General features: G+C 37.0%; 1 protein-coding gene across 1 annotated transcript in view; it reads left to right on the plus strand.

Moving 5' to 3' along the window:
- The first annotated feature begins 1123 nt into the window (after positions 1 to 1123).
- Positions 1124 to 26342, plus strand: part of rock1 (Rho-associated, coiled-coil containing protein kinase 1) — a 69704-nt gene continuing 44485 nt past the window's right edge. The window contains exon 1 of the mRNA XM_041247746.1: positions 1124 to 1261. Within this exon, the coding sequence (XP_041103680.1) occupies positions 1169 to 1261 (93 nt within the window). The 5' untranslated portion in view covers positions 1124 to 1168. The remainder of the gene's footprint in view (positions 1262 to 26342) is intronic.

Raw genomic sequence — 26342 nt, forward strand, 5'->3', positions numbered from 1 at the left:
CATAGCAATAACATGGAATGTATCACCTTTATTGAAATGCGAATAGGATAAGCACGATTTGATGAAGAATGTTCCAAAAAAATAAAAAAATAAAAAATAAATAACATCAGCAAACAACAAGAACAAAATATCTATCTCTGGAGGGTGCAAACAAAGTTATGCGTTTTGGCATGTTTGGTCTTGTTTTGAATATATATGGTTGTACCGAACGAACACCCGTGAACACTAAATTTTATCTATTTTGAGAAGGCTATGCATATTCCAAGTCACTCCACGTACTGTCACGCACACATTATCATTATATGTTGCCTGTTGCACTAGGTATGCGCCTGCGCAGTACGCGCAGGTCGTAGGTTTGCCTACGGTTTATTTGAACAGGAAGGCGGACATGTTTGTCGGGCAGGCGGAAAAATTGTGGCATTTTGTAAATTTCGAAAACTAAATCGATTTAAATCTGATTTTCCCCCCTCTCAAAACCTTTAGGAACAAACACGCTTCCTGTTTCTACACCCCTCAGACACGGAATATGAGGGCTGATCGTTGCTGGCAAACCAACCGAGAGGTTTAATCGCGGGCTGTGTTTTTAACTGATCCAAATTTTGCTGCAGAAGTTTTTTTTGGCCAGTTCTACTTTTTGCAGCTGTCAGACTCGTTTGGCGTTTTTCTCTCTCTACACAGAAGGCCCATCAACCCAGAAAGAGGGCCGAAAAACTGTAACGTTTACTTTAAGAAATTACGCAATGTATTTTTTTTTTTAAATAGCATTATACGTGTGGGTCCGTTTTTGAAATTAACTCTTTGAAAAGAGCAAAGACTCTTGCATTTAGATTTGTTTTTGTACCTGAGGTTGTCAGTCAAACTAGCTCAGGGGAGAGAAGACAACATCAGAGCTGGACTGGTACTTAAGATGTGGCATCTGATTATTCAGGGTCTTGTAAAGGTTGCACTGAAAAACTGCTTTTTAAAGTGTATAAGTATATGATTTTTTTTATTATTACAGAGGTCGACTGTCGACTGTTAATCAGTTGGTGTAACCACATAGGAAGTGTTTTTATATATATATATATATATATATATATATATATATATATATATATATATATATACACACACACACACACACACACACACACACACACACACAGCGGACTAGAAGTTGACAGAAAACATGTCTGCTGGAGAAAGTTTGGAGGATCGATTTGAAAAAATCGATGTCATGCTAAAGGATCCTAAATCTGAAGTCAATACAGATTGTTTACTGGTAAGTGTTTTTAATTACTGCGTTATTGCTAACCACACTGAACAACACTGTTAATCGATGCCTCTCAAATATGAGGGGCTTGCCTGTATTTAAAATTAGGCTGGTGTGTGCATATATAATTAGGGTAAACTTTAAAATTTCCAAGACACTCAGACTTACCTTAAAAAAATCGGACTTTTTGCTTAGTTTGACCTACCGTCAAATCTGGTATAACGATCTATTTTTAAATATTTGCAGCTTATTTATGCTTTCTCCTTTTCATGCCGTCTGGTAATATACTGAACTATTTATATTGTAAAATATCAAACACAGGCTATGAAAGATTCGGTCATTAGGAAAATGTACGTCAAATGCTCAAAGTCAGTGGTTCCCGACCCTGGTCCTGGGGACCCCCCTGCCTGCTGGTTTCTATTCCAACTGTGCTCTCAGTTACTTAACTAGACCCTTAACTGAACGGATAATTTGCATAATTAGACCTTTTGTAATTGTTTTCAGCCCTTAATCAATTGCAGAGTTCAAGTTCCTTATAAATGTTATAGCTAATTTGAACTCTGCAACTGTTTCTGCAATCGTATTTCTATCCCTGGTTTAAGGCGAGGAAATACGCCTGCCACACACCCAGAGTTACTTGGCAATCAAAAAGAAATCGGTCACTTCCTCAAATTGTCATTGACAATCAAACGAACACGTTTTTTAAACTTAAACCTAAGTTATCATAGTCCCTAGCAGTAACTTGCAGAGCAAAAAACAACACGTTAAAAAAAAAAAAAAAAAAAAAAAAAAAAAAAGGGTTGTGGTTATTTTGACTGATTTAAAATGTGCCAATGTTAAATAATCACGCTCCGGGAATGACAAACTTCCAGCTGACATATTAATGTATTTGAATTAAACCGCACTTATCTTAAGGTTTCTATATTAAGTCTGTTTGTGTAGGGTGTTTTTAATGTTTGTGGGAAGGGTGTAATGTAGTTATGAGTTTAAGTTTGTCTGCTATGTTGCCTCAACACACAGTTCATTGATCTCTTTCTCCTTTCATTGGACTTCTCATGGCCCTACTTGGCCATTAATTGCACAGATCTAATAGCCTACATTGTGCCAGAGGAAAGATTTGCCTGGTGGTTTGTAGCAATTTGGTGCTCTTTAAATTGCACTTGTGCTGTATTTAGGTGAAGCTTGCAGACCTGTTGCGCAACCAGGTACAGCCATTCTTGTCTGACCAGACTTAATAAGCAAATTACGGTCATTCTGCTATTCTTGTTAGTTCCTAAACCAAAAACTGTGGTAGATTAACAGGAGTTAATAAATAAAAGCATTCATTTAAAGTGGAGGTAAACATGGTGAATGGGTGAGATTTTAGAGTATGTAATTGTATTGGAAGTTGATATCAAATATGGATGAAAAAAACTTTCAGATTCTGCAGGATCTCGCTGAACTGTAATTTATAAAGACTCTGAAATGTTTTATTTTACAGCGGTCCAGGCAAACAAAATTGTGATGAATTTCATCATGTGTCGTTGGTTTGTTACAGGATGTGCCAGTAGAAATGTTATCGCCAATCTCCTTGTGCCTGAAGGGACCTCCTGGAGTTGTACAATTCAGGTTTCCCCTGAAGGGTGTATTAGTGAACCAGTGAGGCCAGGGGTGTGTCAGCCACCTCCTTGTGCTTCACTTTCTCTTTCCCAGACAAATAGAAACTGTAAAAAGATGAAGCCGCTCATAGAAGCTGTGGTTGATTTAAAAAATAAATGAAAAAAAATACCAGAACAAAACTTTAAAAAGAAAAGGAAAGTACCTGGATTAACAAGTCAAGGTACTCAGCTGATCGGTTCCTTTTCTTTAAAAAGGTTTGATTACGTTCCAAAAATAATCAATAAACAAAAATTAAATTTGTTATGTACACCTACTGTAAGGGTGTGGTGGTTAGCGCTGCTGCCTCACAGCTCCAGGGTCCTGGGCTCGATTCTGGCCTCGGGTCTGTCTGTATGGAGTCCAAAGACATGCTGGCTAGGTTAAGAAACAATTGCTTAAAGCGCTTGCGTTTCTCCGTGTGCCTGTTTAAGAGTCTGAGGTTGTTGCTGGGAAAAAGCACCTGCAGACATTTTTCACTACCTTTACCAGATTTCATTGAAATAACCAATTTCTTTGGTAGTTTTACATTTCATATTTGAATAGAACCATTATTGATTTATCTGCTGTAAGCAGTGTCTAGGGACCCATATTTAGTTTTTTGCAGGTTTTAAGTTTTCATTGACAATAGTGTTGCATCAAGATAACTCTATTATCTTACAATACCCAGGCAGGGCTCTAAATCGGCAACAAAGAAAGAAAGGCCAAAATGACCTTCAGTTCAATACATTTGTAAATAAATAACCCAAGGCCACTAAACTTAAGTCAAGGCCGAAGTGTAGGATGCTGTATAATTTTGCTTTAGATTCATATACAAAGCAAATTATTGACCACAGCAACCTAGCCAGGGCTCCAGATCCAATTGCTGGGTGCCACTTTAGGAGCAATTGGTTGCTACAGTACCGTATTCAACTGCTTACAATACAACAACTTGTTAAGACACTAATACTAAAACAGTGACTTATTTTAGTACTCACTTGTTTGTTGCCTAGTTCTGTTGAATAGGTAGTCTATGCAGCAGCTGACTGCTGTGAACTCACATAGCTGAGAGAATGTGTTGTGTATGGGTGGTGATGGCACGTCTAAATTGTGTGTAGTTATAGAGAATAGCATGCTGCAGCTCGCGTGCTTTGTGTTAGTGGAGCCCTGATCAGAGAGAATGTAACACAGCCAGCTATGTTTTTTTTTTTTTTTTTTTTACTGTACTTGTAACCATGTATTGTTTCAGTGATTTTCTTCTTGTTATTTACAATATTAAATACACAGTAAACACAATGTCATATATTTCAGATATTTCCAAATAATTATTTTTCATTACTGCAATCTGAAAGCTTAGTGAGTGGAAGTCTCTTTCTACTGCAATCAAGTAAGCTGGAGTACATTTCATTTTGAATTCCCTAAATGTTTTTTTTTTTTTTTTCCCTTAGAAGTACACTTCCTAATTACAGGCCCAAGTATTTATATGCGTTCTGCTGTCAATGTTCTTAAAATGGTCAGTTTGAGAAATAAACTGTTTTCCCTGTAACTGCTGACTGATTTAGTACAAAATCTACACTACATTTACTACTGTTTTTCAATATGGTAACGTCTTATATCTGGGATAGATGTGGCTGCTAAAGAAGATGCAACAGACGATAAAAAAAAAATCTGTTTGTGTTAACTCAAAACTTTATTTAGGCACCTTACGATTTCAGTGGCTTTGAATTTATTATTGGAGTTTACAAATAACTTTCAGCTTGAGACTAACCTTTTCACTTCGTTTTTTTGTGTGTTTTCTTAAATTATTTACCTCTTGCTCGGTTCAGCCTTTCGTTATAATTATTTTCTTTATTTTTATTCTTATGTTTTCAGGGCATTTTGACAATGGCACATGTGCAACACATAAACCTTAAGTGTATTTTTATTTTTCATTCTTGTTCTAAAGTTGAATGTAACATTTCATTTTAAGCTAACAGTACTCGCACACGACCGTCACAACTGCTGCATGAGCCTGGAGTTACTGCATTCTGCTGGTGGTAATACAGGACCTATGGACTTTCAGGCATTTGTTTTCGATCAGTCTGTTATTGTCCCTCTAGCGCTTTAGTTTAAAACATGCCGGCTTTTTTTTCCTTTACAGACTGAAGTTGTAGCGCATTGATAAATATTGACAGAAGTGTGTATGGAATTGGTGCGACTTAACCATGCAAACTATGTTATTGTTTGGACACTAACACTTTCTAATACAGGTGTCTCTGTAGTTGCTGTAGCTGAAAGGTCACAGCGGCCATAATGGCTGTGACATACATGTAATGACGTACATTTTGAGGGGCATTGAGGCCATTGAGAAGGACACCCACAGTGATTGCCACTTGGCTGCCGTTTATGTCGAGCCCTCCCCAAGGAGTGTGAGACTTAAAATGTGTTCCTGTCTCCTGAGCTTGCCTCAGGGTGTTCTACTAAACTGAGAGTCTGAGACCTATGTATGCTGAGAATTGACAAACACTGATTATGCAGTGTTTCAGTCAGCTGTTTAGTGCTTATACTTTAGATGGGGATATTTTTAGTGCAATCTGGGTTGTCAGTTGTCATCTCTGTGCTTGTTTTAATTTTATTCTACTAAATTGAACAGCAAAACAGTGGTGGTGCTGTGATTCTGTTGTTCAACCTTTAGTTTGAATGAGATCCTATACAGAATAATTTTGTAGATGCAGAGCATATTAGCTACTGTATTCAGTAGTGCTTCAATTGCCATGTCTTGTGGACAGTATGTGGTAACTGGTTCAGGACAAGGGGCTTCTGTACGTTTTTGATTGTGCCTCTCACAGCTTGAAAGTCCTTGTTTTCCCAGCCTTGTTCTGTACTGGAAAATACATTCCTGATTCAAGAAGCAATCCACATGCCTTGTACTACTGTATTTCTCCCACCTTTTTATTCCAGTTTTAGGCATACATACTTGTGGGTGGAAGTGGTGTTTGAACATTAACACCCATGTTAAAGCCTTAATTCGTCTACATGTTAACTGGTCTTTGGTTATCTTTGAAAGAGATCTGAAAGGCCTTATTGGGTGACCTGTGGAAATGCTGCAGTAACTTTAAACCAAATGCACATTTGATGTTAGTAATAAGAATTTAAAAAAAAGCTGTTTGGTCATCAGACACGGTCTGTGAGTGAACTCGAGTATAAGCAAACTTTTGAATAAGCATATTTTCCTGTGTGTTGCTGCATTTTTATCAAGGAAGTATTCAGCCGCCCACAACGGTTCATTAAAGCTGCATAACTTGGTTAAAATACAAACTCTGTGCTGTTCTCCTTAGCCCTAGTTAGTGAAGAGCACATTTGCTCCTGGTCATGAATGCCACATGCAGCAACAGACTCAATAACACTAGCCTTCTGTCTGCAGTACACAACCACTGCACAGTCAGGGAAATCCAACTTATAAAGGGTGCTGTAAGTATGCGTACTGCACTCAGCCACTTACAGCCTTTTTTTCAATGAGCAATGCAGAAAATTGCTTTTTTCACCAATTGACCAACATTTACTTGCTGTTTGGAAAGAAAAATTTCTGTAAAGCACTGTATACTATGTGTGTCTATTAATGTGACAGTTTCAATGTGTGTTCCAGTTTTCCACCTTTTTTTTTTATATTAATATTGCCCTTGCATGACTGTTAAAGTGAGATTCTGACTCTTCTTTTGACTTTGCAAAACAGAAGATAGCAAACAGGGGCCTGATTGCTTAAACTCCTGATCACCTGAATAATAATAGAGGTTAGCTCTGAAGCAGGGATAAAATGCACAAAAAGTAGCTGTTGTACCTGCTGTAATATTTGGTGGGTAAAAATGACTATTGGGAAAATGAATATAAACAAATGGAAATGCATTTCCCTTTTGTAATTGACCATTTTTTTCAGTGCCCAGAACCCCCCATGTTTATGCTGTTAAAGCCTTTGTAAGTAAATGAAACTGTACTTCACTGGAAAGGGCCTCTTCCCTGAGATAGTGAAATGTACTTATTTCTATTTTATCAGTACAACTTTCCATCCAAGATCCTGCATGTCACAAAGTCAAGATTCTTAGAGGCATTCTGTCCTTTTAGAAGTCTCTGGTTCTTTGAACTACTCCATGCTATTCTGGCCTGAGATTCAGAGCTTACCTCAAGCTGTGCCTGTCAATAGTTACTAGCCGCTTGTTTGCCTGCTAGTTCTGAAGTGAGGAGAGCAAAATTAAAACTACCATTGCTTAGCAGTTTTAAGCCATTCCAGATTTTGCAAAAAGTTTTTTTTATAATGTGTCCTGTGTAGCGGTGTTTCTGACCGATTGAAAACGTGTGAAATTACGTCCCTCGTAAAGTAAGACATGCTCTTGACGTGACCATTAATTTATTATGAATTACACAAATGAAGACTGTACTCGGGGGAATAGCTTTAAAATAAATAAATAAATAAATAAAATTCTCACCGTCCACCTCAGTCGTGAAATGCTTCAGTCCAAAATCAGTAGCCACAGTCCCTGAATGATGTGTGTAGGCCTACAGGAGCTGTGTCGTAGTGAGACTATATTTATTAAAGACAACAGTTTATAGCGATTTTCAGTAATATTTTCTTCTGAGAAACTAGTGTCAAAGTCATCAAAATTTAGTGAAGTTAATAGGATGATTGATTTTACAAAAGGTACTTTGGTGCGTGCGTGCGTGCGTGTGTGTGTGTGTGTATATATATATATATATATATATATATATATATATATATATATATATATATATATATATATATATATATACCAGGTACCAGGGAGGGGGTTAAAATCCTTCCCTGCTAAAAACCTTGTGAGAATGCACATTTGGGTGTTATGGGGTTTAATTGTGTAATTGTTTTAATGATTTAGTTAATCCTCGGCACCTGATCGTAATTATAAATTAGAGACAGGTGCAGGGTATTTGAGAGGCAGCCAGACTGATCGGGGCTGCTGAGTGAAGAGCCCGACTGCGTGTGTGTCCAGTCGTATTGAAGGTGAAGTGCTGAGTGAAGAGCCCGACTGCGTGTGTGTCCAGTCGTATTGAAGAGAGTGTTGAGAGAAGCCCGTTTGTGTTTTGGTGTTTGTCAGGTAAACGGCTTAGCCGTCCTGTGTGTGAGTCAGGGATCGGCTGGTGTATAGTGAGAGCTCCAAAACGGAGTTAGGTGTTTATTTCTGTTTTGTTTTATGTTTATTAAAAGTGCGCGTCAGCGCTAAAGCAATTCCGTTTCTGTGTCCTGGGTCTACTTTGAAAGGGGCAACGAACGTGAAAAGTGAAAGGATCGTTTACAATATATATATATATATATATATATATATATATATATATATATATATATATATATATATATATATATATGGTCATTAATGTCAACATATTTTCTGTACTGAAAATGTTATTGTTATAAAGATTAATGTAGTCACTGTAGATGTAATCTCCTGCTAGATGAAGCAACCCAAAGTAATGTTTATAATTCACTGAAGTAATAGAATTGATTTGTTGGAACCTGTCCTGGGATGGGTGTTCCTTGCAAAACATTCTCCTGATCTGTTCCCGTGGTGTTCTTCAGAGAGGATTCAATAACCTTGTGTTTGACCTTTTGAGAATACAGCTTATGCAGGAGTAGCTTACAGTAGTGTAGGTAGTGTCTGGCTTCAGTTCTGTTTAAGGAACTATGTTAAAAAAAAAAAAAATAAATTGACCCCCCATCCAACCCCCCCATATTATATATACAACTACAGTAATACTGTACACAAACTAGAGGACGGATTAAAACACTAATTAAGATAACAGGAAAAAACCCTTGTGAGAAGTGCATAGCTTCATTTCATTCTATTTTCAGTGTTCTCCAATCTTGTCACACTATCTCAGTCAATTCTCTAGACGGAGCTATAGGATTCTTGCTTTGATGAACCTTCACTATGCATTTAATAACAAAATAAATAGTTTGTTAGTTTGTGATGAGACCAGCTACCACTCCACGGTGATGTTTAAAATGATACTGATTCTGTTAGGGCATCTACTCGTCAACTGCATTTGAGACAGAATGCAAAGACTTGTATGTTCATGTAAGAAAGTCGCTTTGGCGTTTTGACACGCAAACTCAGTTTTATTATGCAAAAGCAGCACACTGTGTCTCGCCAATGTTGCAGTCAGTAAATTGCCTTGAGGCTCTGTCATCAGGAGCACCGCTATACTGTAGAATACTGCATGAAATTTACTTCACCCCAGAGTTATTTGGCAGATGTCATCCAGCGTAAAGTTTTAATACACAATGCAGTCGGCACCTAGGGATCAGTAAGACTGTGAAACTTTTTTTTAAATGCCAAGCATTAGCATCTTTCATGAAGAGGAACAAAGTTGGTGCCGGATCTAGAGTTGAATGGCTAAGCAAGGATGGAAATAAGACTTCTAATGCATAGCAGTTTCACCTATTCCAGGTTTTACTACAAGCTTGATTAGCCACAGTATATAGGTAAGAAGCCCAAGTGTTTTGTTAAACTCGTATAAAAACCAGGAATGGATCAGCCTGATATACAATTGGAGTCTTATTGCCGTCCCTGCTAAGGTAGTATATGCAATATGGCTGGCTAAGAAACCAAACCAGTACATTCTGGCACCCCAGTACTCTTACTGTATACCTCGTTTCTAAGCTGCACCATTAAAATAATATTGTTACCTTTTCATTGCCTTTTTTTTATTAATAAAATCAAGCATTGATAAGTCCTGCTGAGTTCAGTGAAGCAAGTTGTGTTTATTTAGCTTGCAAAGTGTTCTCTAAGACGGAGTTGACCACCAGACACATGAATCAAAAAATAAATAAATATGTATTACTTGTCATTACACACGTGCATCAACATATGAAATGAGCAGAAGAAGAGAAAAGCAATAGGCAAGTGTATGTTAATAAACTATAATAATAAAGTAACAATAAAGTAACTTAAACTGTCAAACTAAATTAACACAGCACTCCTAGACATGTTAAAAAATGCAGTAGCAGCTATAAATGAATTATGAATACATGTACAGGAGCAATATTCAAGACATGCACAACATAATTTAACAGAATGGTGAAGCAACTCACCAGAACAGAAAACAACAAATTGCTTGGCAACTTTTGTCTTTTTTTCCAATTTGTTTTTTCAAGATCGTGAACAATTTCCAACCAATTGAATAAACCAATCAGTGTGCCTCAAAACACACTCGCGATGACAAGTCAGTTTTGAAAAGATTGATTAAACCATTTGAATTTAAGTTTGATGATGATTAGCTGTGCGGTTACAAAACCGTTCTGTATCAGTTGTGAATGAATCGCTATCGGTGCCAAAATAGTGTTCTTTTCAGCTAATTTCCTGTTCCTTTAGGCAGAGTATGTACGATGGGGAAAAATCAGTTTAGCCACAAGGTTGTTCTCTTAGGACATATTCCTATACGCTGAGACTACTGCAGTATTAGTTTTCCAATAAGCTTACATTAAACATCATCCATGCATTTACAGTCATAAGATCTTAAAACAGACTGCTTAACAAATTAAATCCAGGGAACAGTTTTACTGCAACATGCTGTCAACTTTGATTAGAAATCAACTTTAATCTAGGCTGTTTACTCATTTGAACTCTTATTGGAACTTAATGGTACTGTATATAGCCTTCTAGCACCATCACTACAGATTTTTAGATTCGCTTCTAGGCCATTTTATTCTGGAACAAGTATTTTACTGCACATCAGTTAGTCATTAGAACGCTATGACAGGAGGAGTGAGGCTAATTACTGGTACTTTAGGACAACTCTTATGATGAGTCTTGTCCGTTCGTAGTTGATTTAGCATCTTGCCTAGAATTCTGGCATCTGATGGTTTTACAGAGACATCTTGCACTCTGGATGCAGGATTATGGATTTGTCCATCTCTGAACTCCAGTGTAAAACTGTTATTTAGATTTTAGCATATAAACATTTATTTTTAATTGCTGATGAACCCAAATGCTTCTGAAGGACTCGCACACTTACAGTAGTTGACAATATTTAATCTGGACTCATGCAAACATGCATGGGCTCCATTTATTTCCAGTCTTATTCAATAAAGGTTTAACTCATTAGCACATAAGGGTTAACGAGATAAGGTAGCAATGATCCAGTGCTTTTACTGGAGGGTAAAGATCTACGTTAAAGTAATGAAGGTGCAAATGGTTGTTTTGAAAATAGACATCAAATATTGTAACTTCTTTAGAATAATCCAATATAGAAAACCAGAAGCGCTCCTCTTTCAGTTTGATACTCCTGTTTCAGCACAATGAAATAATTTGGTTTTACTGTTGTTTTTATATCGCTTTAACCCTTTGCGGTCCTATGTCGGACCCTGTCCAACATCATCAAAAAGACGTAAAGCACAGGTCTCTAGTGGTTTTTTCTCCGGAAAAAGCAGAGAAAGCCTTTCAATTGCAGAATGAAACTGAAAAAAGGGGTGTATCTGAGCAATACAGAGATAACATGGACACAAACAAAGGAGATGGCTGCTTCCGCATGCAGCGCTCAAAGAATATCACAGACATTTGCAGAGCTTTTTGAGATGTTATAGTAATAAAATAATGAGTTGGATCGCATTATTGAGGAGTTTGGTGATAAAACGAGTGATCAGGAGAGGATTTATCAGTATGCACGTCTATAAAGAGATATGTGAAAAATACAGTGAACAAGGGGTGGGGCTTGGCTGGAGATGCAGTACTGATGGCTTTTTTCCATGCAGGGCTTTTTTAAACCTGTTTTACTCTGAAAAATAAACCGTGTGTGAAAATAAATTAGACCTGATGCGCCTGACAAGTGCTGAATAAATGGACTGCAAAGGGTTAAAGGTAAAATTGTTAGGGTTTCATAATGTAAATTTGTTTTCTCTTACCCATGTGTCATTCATGCTATTTGTCCAATTATGTCTTATTTCAAATTTTTATTATGTCAGTGACTTGGTTCCCCTCTCTCTGTCCTTGGTTGAGTATGTTGTAATGGCCTTCAAGCATAGGGTATGCAGCTATTCATCTGAGTGAGTCTAACTTTTTAAAAATAAGTTTAAATTGTGTAATAAGAAAGCAAAACGTAATTGGAACCAAATAGCAAATAGAATGAGAAGTGTACATAATGAAACCCTAACACCTTTTAACATCTGTTTATAAAAATAAGGTTAGTAAAGTTCCCAACAGTGTAGCTAATCTAGTTCACGTCTATTTCCTGGAACAAAAAAGGTTAACTCATTGCTGTCCAGTTTAATGATGTTCTCAAGCAGTGTAGTAGAAACACTAAGAATTGAATTCCTGTGCATCAACAGGGAAATTCACTTGTTTGACAGCACCACAGGTAACTAGTGCATCACACCAGATTTGGCAGCCAATGGAAATCAAGTGATTTTCAGAGAAATGTTCCTGCATTTGTGTTCCTTCTGACTAATTAACACTGTACTATAGTTTGTTCCAATTCCAATAGGTAGTTGTGACCAAGATGTGGGTGATTTGTCAAAATCGCTGACCCAATAAGGTTTCTATTGGGATGAGCTATAAACATGATACTGTACATTGCTACATTACTGTTTTATAAAGAGTAATGATTTGAAAGTGTCACCGATTTACTTCACAAGAAATCGACTTGCAGTGCAGTGACTCAAAAAATGCTTATGATTTAGGACTCTCTATGCTTTAAAATAATAAAAACCATATCAGATTTACTGGAAAGAGCTGAATGAAGTACAGGTGTGCTCATACTTAAGTCTGTCATTTAATATGCCAGATGTTGGGTGCTCTCTTATCTGTTCATGTGGGATTGCCACTGCAGATAAACCTAACATGCCAAATCAAAAGAGCGCTAATGTGTCTTCAGTGGGTAGGAGGAAAGGTGGCTTGTTGCCTGTCGTATGGAAGTGACTGTGGATTTCTCTTTTTTAAAGACTTCCTGTACAATGAAGCCTTGGGTTAAAATAGGGAAGGAGAATACAAAGATTTCTGGATGAGGCCATACATGTGTGGACATTACAGGTTTTGATTTTACCACTTGTCCAGTGATCCTGCACAACTAGAAATTCATAGGACAAGTGCTTCATAAACACAGCATACTTTACATCTCGTCAAATGGGAAGGCCTGCTCTGCAGTGGAGATCTCCATAGCAACATGTTCCTTTCAGTCATCCAGGGGCATTCAGGATTCTTTCAATGGTGAAAGTGGTTGTTGGATTTTCCACTCTGATATTTCAGGTTTTCTGTATTCATACCAGTATCAATGTAGATTAGAAATGAAGTATTGGGCTTCACTTACAGCATGTAAGTTCTTCTAGTAGTACAATGAACTGTAATGGATACAGTATTACAGAGCTGTTTAAAAAATGAGTGTGGAGTGCAACCAAAGGGTCCCCTAGGCCGAACATTTGGACAACTTTGGATATGAAACGCTGGGCCATATTACCTACAATTAAGGCCAGGATACAGTACAGTGTGTGTGCTTCATGAAAGACATTGTTGGTTAAAATATTGTAAATTAGTCTTGTGACACAGATAAAACTGCTTCTGGGACCTAAATAAGGGCTGTCCTAACTGTTCTTATTGTAGTTCAATAGTTTTATCCCATGCAGTGTTCAGTGCCAGAAAGTCCCCATTGGGAACCATGCTGCTTTTGTGGTTTGAATGCTGGTTGGAACATATTTACAAAAGGTACAGCAGGATTGTTATGGCTACCTTATATAATAAAGATAACATAATAACAACAGGCTGTAAAAATTGAAACTGAAAACCCAAGCCATTTTCTTTTTTAACAGAAAACTAATTCACACTGAAACAGAATTTGGAAGTAAATTGTGTAGCCAAATCAAAGCTATTCGGCGCCAAAGATATTGTAACTGTTCCCCTTCAAATTATTGGATGACCTTGACCTTTTGAGGTGCCAGGGTCATACAGGAGTATCCACTTTATCTTTCTTTATCTTTAGATTGCTAAGTCAAAAGCACACACTTATATAATAGTGCAACTTCTTCCTTCTTTGAAAAAACTCTGTTTATGTATTTATGCAATGAAGTATTATTTCCAGTACAGTACATAGTACTTTAATATACTGCAGGGCTCTACATTTAGATTTTTTACTACTGGTCCCTTGGGTCACTGAGGTAGTGTTTTTACTGGCCCGGATACAATTTTAACTGGCCCATTGAGTACAAAACTGGGCGCTTTGTTTTATTCACTGCTGCAAATTTATCGGTGAGCCAGAAGTACGTCCACCGGTGACTGGATTAAAACAGTAGTTTGGTGACATTAAATATGGCAACTAGTACTAGAACTGTTCAAACGTTATTTATTTTAGTTTTTATTTTACGTATTTATGTACAATATTTAGTTATGTGAAGGGCTGAGATGTTTTACATGAAAAGCACTATATAATAATACATTTCTTACACTACAGTACTGGCATCTGTTGAAAAAATAAACAGAGCTCACCAGCGACCCCTGTGGTCTGGCCGGATGCCTGCGGGCTTGCCTGTAAGTCGCCCAGAGCTGTGTTGTCCTCCAACGCTGTAGCTCTGAGGTGGCTGCATGGTGGGCCTGCAGTGTGAAAAGAAGTGGTCGGCCGACGGCACACGCTTCAGAGGACAGCTTGTGTTCGTCTTCGTCGGTCCCGAGTCAGCACGGGGGTGGTAGCGGTGAGCTGAGCCTAAAAATAATTGGCTATTCCAAATTGGAAGAAATATAATGTATATAGGTTGTGTGTTGGCGCCATTAAAAAATAAAATAAACAATCTTATGGATTATTTGTTTAACCATTCTGATTATGTGTGTACCATATGTTTAAATGGTAATAGCTGAACTGTTTTTTAAATCTGGCTGTTTGTACATTTAACATGTTTTGACGATAACAATATAAAAATAAAATAATTATTATCTTCTGCAATAAATTCACTGAATGTTTAATTTTTAAACTTTTATTGTGTTATTTTATATACTGTTATTTCTGGCTTCAGAGTTGCTATGGTGTCAGTAGATTAAAGAAAAAAAAACTCCCCGTTTTTTACTGGAAATCTGGTGATCCTAAACTACAAGGACAGTGCGTGAAACTGAAGTTCTGGTAGAAACTTTGGTCAGACACAAAAATCTTGCCGGACAAAACTCACAAAATAGTAAAATATATTCAATCATTTCTCAAATTACTTTGTTTAATGCTGACATAAGGAGAAACTTGCAGAATTGGGTAAACCATTCTCCTACTGTATGCATTCAAGAAATGTATTTATTAAATTAGCAGCATGCTCCCCAGTGCTTTCTTCCAGAGCAATATGTAATAATCTAAAACATGCTATATTAAAAACCGTAGCAATACATCAATAGCTGCCATCTTTCAATATGCCTTGCATGATATTGTAAACATCCGTTTCACACACAATATAAACGATCAGAGTGCACTTGCAAACTGCATTGTGAACACAAACAGACTCTGTTCTGAAAAAAAACAAAGGGGGAAGTTTTTTTTTTTTTTAAATAGCTTGCATGCATGTTCTTTCATGATGGTTTAATTTCCGTATGTTTAATAATCTGTACAGTACCAAAGAGAGCCCATGCCACATATAAAAGTGGCTAAGCGAAGCCTTTCAATATATGCTATTGTAGTTATTTCCTCCATTTAACATGGACACATTGGCGTGCTTGTCAGAAAATGAAAATAGTATATTCAAGATTTGAAAATGTATGTGTACAATGTTAAAAGGTTAACAGATTTACACTAATCCTAATAATAAACACTATTCAAACAATAATCATAATAAAAATAATTGTTCTCAGATTATTGTCACTTGTAGCCTCTCCCAAGTCAGCTCCAATCTTACTGCTGATAGGAACGAGTCCTGTAAAGATTGCGAATGGCGTTTCTGATCTCAACACATTGTATCCCAAATCAAAACGTTAGATAACTCGATTCTGTTCCGTTGTCCAGCTTCCACGTGGCGTATCTGGGTATTCATCTGTGCACCTTTATTTCGCTGCAGTCATAGCAGCAGACAAACACTTGCTATCTTGTGAACTGTGAGACTGGACAGGAGGGCAACTAAATGTTGAATTCCCAACGAAAAATCTACTGTTTTATCAGGAAGTCTGGGGTAACTGTTGTCATGAAGCCAGATTAAGCCATCTTCCACTCCACTTTATATTTTCATTTTAATTTTAATTTTCATAATTTCTTTCTTTATCATTATTGATTTAAACACTTTACTTTTATCTTATTGGTACAGTTGGTTGCTTATTTGTAAAAAAAACAAAAAAATTACCATGTTGAGGTAACGAGTATAACAACAACACTTCAGTACTTAGTCTCAGATGCTGACTGTACAACAAATACGACGTAAGGCGGGAAAGTTTGAACGAGTTAAATTACACCGTTAGCTTTTTTTCACACTGACCCATTTTCCTGCGTTCATAAAATGGAAGCCATGTGGACTACAGTATATACATTATACAATTAAAAACCGTGGTTAATGTCGAACCCTGTACTGTAACCATATAACGAAATACACGTATACACATCCACTGTACAACAAATCTGTGAATGGGCATTCCTATTTAAAGTAGTGTTTGCCCTGCTTTATGACTTTTTTGATGTTCAAGAAAGCTCACTCTTATGTGCCAAGAACTAAGCTGCTTGATACCTTGTTAAACAGGCCCTATTCTTTACCAGGGCACTTATACTTGCTTACAATGTCAGGTATTTTCAACTTCCATCCTCTCCTAATAAAACAAACAACTTAGTTCTTAAAGTAAACACACAAAGCACTGCCGGGATTCATAATTGAAAACAGAATCCATTCTGCAACTCTGGACAGGGTTTTTCTCATCTCATTGGGAACTTGTTTGGCCGCATACTTAAAATAGCTCTCTGACGTGTGATTGCCTGTTGTGGAATGTTGCTGTAGCAATTCTGACCAAACCATGGGCAGGAAGTTATGCAAACATGTACTTCTTGAGCAGAGAGAGCACTAGCTTTCTGGGCAGACAGTGAGCAGTCTAAGCAGTCGACTTAGAAAACTTAAAGGCTGTGTCACAAACTGCACTGTATAAATTACTGTTGCTTGGTTAATGCATTCTAATCTTTATCTTGGGTTTGTTACATCCCCCCCCCCCCCCACCTTATTTTTATACAAGGTGATGTATAGGTGCAGTACTATGTATTGTACACATTGTACATACTTTACTAATCTACATGATGCATCCCTTAGTGTTATACGTAGCTTTGGTCATGTGTCAGCCAATATAAATAACCTACTTCAAGGTTCTTTTGTTATGTGGTATTAATAAAATGTTCTGACAACATGTTGAGAAGATGCCAGGTTGTTTTATAAAGTGAGACCGATATGAAGGAATTTTCAGCTCAGTAAATGTAAATTCTGTGATCAACAGTAGTAAGTAAACAATGAATTGTCAGTGAATTAATTCTAATACTCGTTTTACACTTGCACACTCTTCTAACAACCCTAAGCTGTCATAGGATGGTAGTTTAAGTGCAGCCATCCAACCTGAGCTGGCTGTACTGTAAATGCATACAATAGGAAGCATAAACAGTGCAGTGGCAGTCCATTAGGTTCAAGACAAGAGGCCTTAGAGATCAGAGGTTGTGGATTTCTACTAGTCAGTTACAATAATGCACAGTATCTTATACACTAGTACACTTGTCTGATTTTTACATGTTACATTACAAATTAGTTAAGATAAAGTGCTAACACATGCTTATTTGCTGAAACTGTGTCCAATATTTAATCGATCACTGACGATTATGGTCTATGAACATTAAGGTAAGAAAATTAACACATTACCTTTAAGCTTTTTACTGCGTTAAAAAAAATGAATTAAGCGTACACCAGTTGCTTATACTGTACAAATAGAGGTGATAATGAGGTGGATGCTTTTCAGACAGGCTGTAGCTAATTGTAAGGAAAATAAGTGTCGTGTATATTTTGTAAGTGACATAATAAGTGTTTACCGTAAAATGGACAAGATGTAGTCTAAATAATTTGAAATTATAGAAAATGAAGTACTGTATGCAAAGTGTTACTGTGTGCACATCAGAGTTACATTTTATGTTCTGTGTGTAGTGAGGTCTAGTCCACAAGTAAGGTTGCCAAAGCGAGCCTAGGGTGTAAATGGGAGCATTAACTGATTAGAATTCTAAAACCAGATGACCTAGGCTTTGGTACGACTTGTAAGCGTATGTGCCTTTTTGACCGAACTTTATCTGGCTTCCAACAGGCTGAAGTTGAGATTTATATGCCTTTTTAAAAATAAATAAATTAGAACTTTTAAAAATTACAAATATTCTCAGTTTTGCATCCAGCACCTCCCCAGATTATGACATTTGTTTTGTAGTCCCCAGGGGACATAATGAGTAACAGAGTGCTTGAACAAGAATTCGGATTCCTGCACTGTATCTGAGAGTCGGAGAGACAAGGTAAAAATTGTGCGTTAATTTAGTACATGAAAAACTAGAACTGTTAATGATTGCTTGGTGCCCTTTGGTATAGATGATCAAGTAGAGGAGCTAGAAATAGTTCTCCTTTCCCTGGCCTATATAGCAGTGTTGCTGGATTTGGAGTCCCTCCCACACTTGTTTTGATGTTTTCTGCAGATCTCATAAGTCAGAATTATGGAGCAAATTTACGGTGTCATCACTGTTCAAAAGCTTATGTGAAATGAACACTCTTCCCTTCTTTTAGTGTAATACAGCATATATTGATCTGACTAGTATTATAATAGGTACAATGAAAAGTTAGTATATATATATATATATATATATAGCAAAGTACAGTCCAAAAGACACTGACCTCAGATCAGCTTGCAGACCTTTAAAAGGCGCTGCGACTATAAAAAACCGTAAAGCACTCAAAGCCAGATTTACTAAGCTTCTGCTTGTTTATAATTGGGGCTTCTGTTTTTTGGGTTTTATTAATTGTATTATTTGGTGCTTCTTTTTAGCTATTTTCAAGTTTTATGTAAACAGTTTTTTTTTTTTTCGGGGCTTTCGTTTTCCATATACTGTATAAACTTAGTGTTTTCAGTTACTTTCCAAAACGTTTGAGCATTTTTTTTCTGTCAAAATATGTGTAGTAACTCGATAGTACTTGCACACTTAAGTTGTATCTTCTTTCCTTTGCTGTCTTCCACAACGAAGTCCCTGTGGTCACAGGCACATTCTTCAGGGGTTTTTGTGTGTAGGCATTTTTGTACATTTTGCCACAATTCTGTTTTAAATCCTCTGTGTTTTAACTGTAATCTTGTTTTAATTCTTGCAAGCAGAGCCTCCAATAGAAATATAGGAATGTGCTGTCACTCAGTAGTTGGGGCGGGTTTAAAGTATTCAGAACAAGTCAATGATCGAGTCAGGAAGGTGGGACATTGCCTAGCAGCACTGGGAAATGTATTTATTATTATTTTTATAGTAGGTTTTATTTTTTTAATGGAAAAAGGGTAAAGTCAATGTGAATTGATTAACACTTTCCACAGAGTGTTCATTGGCTATCCACCGATTTCAATTTTCTTGTATCAGGTGTGTTTTATCAGGTTTTATCTGTTAAAACCAAAAATCAGAAGCCCTATTTATAATGGTTTCTGCTTATTTATAAAAACATTTTAACCGAATCCAAATTAAGAGGTCTGGGTGCAGGAGTTGTTCTCTGTCTTCAATATGTTGGTAAGTACTGTACAGTACAGGATTTGTGTCACTGATCGTAAGAGCAGCCCCCTCTGGTATTCTAGTCTAGCTAGTATCGCCAGTATTACCCTCCCCAGGGTCTGTATCCTATGGAGTGTTTGAAAACCTCTGTCTGTGGGCTGAATTAAACAGTGGTATGGGACAGTATGGCACTAATTGGTTTTTGAATTTGTCATTAATTGCAGTTGTTCTCTAAACAAACTGTTTAGGGCTCAGCTAGCTGCAGTACATGAGGTACATAAGTTGTTGGCAGTGTCATGAAACTTCTGTCGCATGGCAATACTAGACAGGAGGTATGTGGAAAATGCCCTTAGGTCTGCTTTCCTTGAGATCAGCATTTTGACTCTTGGAGCCCTTCGATGTTTAATTTGTCAACAATGTCGATAGGTTGTTTAGTTCCAGCCTGATATTCTGCTACTTAACTTTATTTGAAAGAAAGATTAAGCCTTTCCTGTTCGCGCTGAGTAGTGACCAGGCAGTTTGCTGGTATGATGGCCGGTTCAATGTACCGTCAACGTTCTGGTGAAATAAGAACCACAGATCTGGAATGTACAGCATATAGTTAGAGTCCTGCACAGGTCCGATTTTTACAACCCCCGCTTCCGACCCGGACCCGCTACTATAGGACCCGACCTAACCCTCTTTAATAAGACCTGCAATCTAACCCAAACCTGCAAATGTTTGTCTTTTACCTACTGCCATCGTCAACTGACTCTCTCGGCTCTCATTCACACAGATATATGTACCATTCTCCACAGATTGAGTTTACACAATAGGCTGTACAGCATGGTAGCTTTCTCTAGTGGTCTGGATATATTTTAACATTGTAACATAATAACTATCTTTACTTACTTTACTATAAAATACCCGTCTATTCCTTTCATGCCACCAGTTGAAAGGAAGCTATACCTGTGCTGTCTCTGAGATGATGTATCAGTTTTATGGCTGTCGTTCACAAAAACATAATGACAGGTTTTACAAGCAACAGATCCAGTCACATGTTTATTATTTTCATTCGCTGTTACTCCAAAATAATTCCACATTTCTAATTTACCTTTTGAAGTACATGATATAAACCCTGCGCTATCTTTTGTTTCACCTCGTTCACAAACTTTTTTTAATGTCACGAGAAGCAGACTTGCAGAAGAATGTCAGAGAAGCAGAACACCACTGCTTAGGTAGCTGACTCCTCCCTAATCACCTGTTTTAGTGCAGTATATTTACCATCTAATACGTTATTTGGGAAAGGGTTACAGACGAGTACACAGAAAATTCTGACCTGAAATGTTGGGGTTTTTTGACCCGCAAACTGCTGTAGAGCAATGAGGAGAAACTGTCCCTGCTGGTTTTGCCTCCTTAACCCACGGGAGCGCCAGAGCCAATACGATACTCCCTTCGGAGGTTCCAGTGAAGATCGGCTTACTTAGCACAGCCAGGACGCGACCCTGCGCTGTATAACTCGCCCTGTGCACCAAGTGGCTGCACTTGACCCTTAATATTTGTTGTTGGAAGGAAACCCAATTTAAGGAATACAGTTTCAGTTTATAACATACATACAGTATGGCCTTATTAACAAGGGGTTTACATCTTTTTGAATTTACACCAATATACAATTCATCAAAAACTATTCAAATGTCTCTGATGCAATTTGCAAAATCAAGGTGTGTGGTTTTGCTTGTATTATGACACGGATGAGAAATATTTCCATACCATCAGTGCTCCAGATAAGGTTTAAGGGTCATTGAATAATTTACTCTCCAATTTGTTAGACACTAAGGGGTAGATGTACTAAGATGGGCTAGTTGCAGCACAAAAACATACCGCAATTTGCATTTTCGTTGCGACAGTTTGCAAAGTATACATTTTGTTGTATGTACCAAGAGAAAATATGTTAATGAAAAGGTGCGCAATATACTAATATTAAATATCTGTTGCATATATTTAGGGAGAACTCTAGCATTGCAAAAGTAATGCAACATTGTTCTAATAAATAGTTGGAGTTGAGTTGTGGTTTGCTGCAGCAGAGAGTACCCGAAGGATAACGTCTATACATGCAAGGGTGCAAGAATCAAAATAACATTGTTTTTGTTAAATGTAAACGTCATCTATACAATGCATTCTGTTCCATATTTATTATACGTATTTTAATACTGTTTATCTAGCTGTCTAGCTATCCATCTGTCTAGAAAAGCAGTTTAATCCCATCAGCTTCTATAGTGGGGCCCCAACCTGCACCCCCCAAAAAACATTTCATAGTCATACAGTAGCCCCACGCTAAGCCGGGCATGTTTGTCCAACATAAGGAGGTGTCGGGTTTAAAAACAATACAATAAAATTGCACACACATACATTTATAGTTCTCAGTGTATTTTAAATATAAATCATTGCGCTGAAATAAAACTAATGTGTTATGGCTAGGCTACACATTACATTATGTATTTGCTTTAGCCTACTGGTAACACAAAACAAATAATTCTGCTGCATTGTACACATTGGTGTACAGTGTGAATAAAATATTATTTTAAACTGAAACAATGATTTTAGGGTTTTTTTAAATTTTGTTTTAATTATTATTTTTTATCTTGGCCTACTTAGTAGCCTAGACAATTAACACACTATAGATCATGGTCCTATACAGATGTTCAGAATGAGCTGGAGTGGTTAGTGGCACATGTGTGCAGTCTATTGCTCCCAACACGCTGTGAAAACCAGAAATATCACAGAAATTTGTTTTCAAGGCTTGTAAGTACACCCTACTTAAGTGAAAATTAGGTACTTGGGTGTTCGTCTCAAAAATGCGTTGAGCACAACTGGCAACACCCAAGAAAAAGCAGACTGGGAAATGCCAGCAACAATTGTGACTGTTTAAAACATGCTTTCAAAAGTGCTTAACAAATTGATGCAATTGTAAGTGTCGCAATTGCCTGCAGCTTTCGTACATCTCATTATAATATTCGAGAACCCTCATTTGCACTATCTCCGCTCCCATTTTGCAAATTTATGCAGGAACGCCCATAATTACATTTTCATCTAGGGGTGAAGCGCAAAGAAAAACTGCTGCTGCAAAGAATTCCCTAAAAAGTCGCTAGTAGCTTTGTGCTTGTTTAGTACATTCAACCCTAGACATCCGACTCGTTTGCAACTATTGCGACAGCAGCAATGCTTCGTCTACCCCTGTGTGAGTAAAATAAAGTGCAGCATTACCTTGAAGTCATGAGGACTTTCAGTAAATACTGTAAATATGGCTTTACTTATTTTCCACCTGAAAAAAAATCCAGCCATTTAGTCCTGCCTTAATAATTTTATAGTGAGGGAAGCTGCTACTCTCGATGTACTTAGCCACTGCTTTCACAGTGTCTCCCCTCACTAGTACTAGGCTGTTGCAGTTTTTATAGTTGTTTTCTGTAAATATTCCTTTCTTCCTGAAAATGTAAAACAACTTCTACTAATTCTGCACTAATGCAAATAAAGGAACGATCGTATTGTATTCCTTCGCCATGGTAAGCAATATAAAGCATGCTGACTCTCTCCAAACACCGAATATTCTATTTATTTTGTAGATTTACCTTCCAAAATTGTGGTTGACAGATAGGTAGGTTAGGTCGAGGGGTACTAAGATAACGGCAATAAATCCTAAGGATCAAGAGTCCAGTTGTTTATTCACTAATCACAAACACACATTGTAAGTGAGTGGATTAAACTTTGTGTTTTTTTTTTTTTTTTTTTTTTTTTTTTTTTTTTTTTTTTAAAACCCAGACTTATTGGTGTTTCTGACAATTCCCAGGCAGGCTACTATACAACTAGCTGTCCCGTCATTTGTGACCCATTCTCTAACTACCGCATGCAGTAAATTCACAATTGACCATTGAGATGCCAGTACAAGAAGCAAGATAACATACAAACTCAAGCTGTGTATGCAGCTTATCTGGAGCGCTGCATACTATCATAGATGTTAATTAAACCCAGTCTGTTTGTATTTAGCACACGCTTGACTTTACGAGAGTACAAATAAAAAAATAGAAAAAAAAATACCACATGCCAAAAACTGTGTTGTGATGCCACTGACAAGTAATGAAATAGTGTACGTGTGTGCTGATATCTGTGTAGCATGCCTGTAAGTGTGTATTCTACAGCATTCCCAACAAAAGCATGACGTCTTTCTGACTGTGTTCCAAATCTGGTATTGTTTGCTTGGTGGCTGTGACGGTCTGAGCTTACCCCCACCCACACTCGCGTCATTTTCTCAGGAACACAGAGGTTTTTGGAACGCAGGAAACAGCAACTTGGTAGTGTTCACAGGTATAAATATTTATTTTAGCATCGGATGAATACTTCACACAAATGACAACTGACTAACAGGTCGTACACAAAATGACTGGCAAGCTCACAAATCACACAGTGCACGTTAAAGACATGGCATTAAATAAGCCCCAGCCCTGCCCTGTTACACCTGGAATGATTTCTACAATAATAAACTATTATTATTTAACATTCATTACATTTACAATAAACGTGCGTATATTTTACAATAAACATGTATTTTCTCCATTTAAACGTTTTGTTTAACCTGGATGAAATACCGTCTTTGTTTTCAAACAGCGATCGATAAACTATTCCATTATCCTATATTTACTTCTTCTTGTTGTCATTATTATTATACTCTGGTCCCTAATTCTTATCAGTAAAAACTGAACATTAGCATTACCCCTTCTTTTGGAAGATTGTCGAACAGATGGCTATATATAACAAAACCCTTGTCCCACATGTAAAGCTACAGCAACTTCATTAAGGTAAGCGCCCTAAACTAAATAAAGCACTGTACTATCTTATATCAAATACACTTGCTCAACAGCATACACAATATATAAACCACAACTCTATTGCCAGTAGAACAATAGCAATCATAAACCCAATAAAATGCTTTTAAATATTACAGTGAGGGTCTTGTCCTCACAGAGGCACATGTTTTATACACACCTCCTTACACTTGTGTGTGTGAAGTGGAGGAAATGCAGTAACTAGTTTGAAAGCACCTTAAACAGTAACTTTTACAGTAAGATTCCTTGCAAGTTCCATAGTTTGTATAGCATTTTTTTCTATGTGAGTTGTACTTTTTGTTGAGGAAAAGGTAAGAAGTGACAGTTTTCAGTGACTGTAGCATTAGTGAATTCTACTGTGTCAAGGGCCAGTGTAAACTATAAAAATCGAGGTAAAAGCCACAGATTTACATTCTACTGCTTACTGTATGGCATTCTCTTATGATGACTTTTCCATTCCTAATGTTACAAAACCTTTGTGGTTACGAACAGCTGGTACATTTTTTAGTTCAGTATATGGAAATGGAAATGGAAATTGCATGGAATGTAAATTTTTAAGTGTATAAATGTATCCTCTACTGGTTTTATTTTTCTTGGCCGCTCAGTTGGTAGCTGAAACACATTGGTTCTGGATATAACCTGCGGTGTACTCATCCATTTTTTTTTTTTTTTTTGTTGTTGTTTTGCTTCCATGCTTCTATATTATATTCTATATATAAAAAAAAAAAACATCCTTACAAATGGACTGTAAAAATCTGGCTGTGATTTGGCAGTTTCCTCAATGTCTTCAGTTTGATATATAGTGTGAAATAGAACCCCCCCAGCAATAAAGGGGAAACATTTGTTTAATTTGAAGGAGGTCACCTGTTTCACTGACTAACTTTTTGGTAATCATCTTTGGCTTGTATTGGTGAATTGTTAACAAAATGATAGAACTATCCTCAAGAACACTCTTTGATTTCCCCATTATCTAAACCTAGTTTTTTCTGAACAGCAGGGGTATAGTGCTGTGGGGTCGGCAGGGAGTGCAGGCCTCTCACATCTTGAGCACGGAGCATTCCGCTGCCGTACTTCACGTGTAGAATATCTGAAACAAAAACACATTAGAAATGTGAAAAAACGCCAAATTATCGAAAGTGTCCAGCCATTTAAGTTGGAGATATCAAAAACACAAGCCAAGGTTCAAGAAACCATTAGGGCAACCTTGCCCAGCACAAAGCAAATAGGCACAACTGTAAAAGCGGTGGGGGTCAAGGTTGCCCCAATTGTTTCTACTAACTTGTCTTGTATTTTTGATATCTCCACTTTAAATGGCTGGGCACTTTTGGTAACTTGATGTTTTTTCACATTTCCAATGTGTTTTTATTTCAGATATCACTTCTTTTTTCTCTTAATGGATAATAACACACACACACACACACACACACACACACACATATTACAGGAATAGCAAACTTGTTCAGCCTATATTGAGGCAATGTATTGCTGTTTGGATAGGGTGAATGTAAATAGTAGCCAACTCTGAAAGGGTTAAGATGCGCATCTGTGTAGCTTAGCGGTTATGTAGTTGGAGTGAAAGTATGACTAGTTACGGTTCAAATACTGCCTTTATATATATATATATATATATATATATATATATATATATATATATATATATATATATATATATATATATATATATATATATATATTTTTTTTTTTTTTGTTTGTTTGTGTGTATATGTATGTTACTACATTTTTCACATAAATATGTTTGTTACACATAAATAAAATACTTTTTTTTTTTTTTTAAATAAACACTGTGTGGGAATCGAACCCAAGAAATGCTTCCAATGCAGCTTGCAATGCAGACTTCCTAGCTTTCACATCACAAAGTTTGCTCTTCCATTTGACAACATTTGCAAGTAGTATAGCAGTAAAGTTACAGTTAT

This window comes from Polyodon spathula, chromosome 4 (genome assembly GCF_017654505.1).
Source record: "Polyodon spathula isolate WHYD16114869_AA chromosome 4, ASM1765450v1, whole genome shotgun sequence".
Lineage (NCBI taxonomy): Eukaryota > Metazoa > Chordata > Actinopteri > Acipenseriformes > Polyodontidae > Polyodon > Polyodon spathula.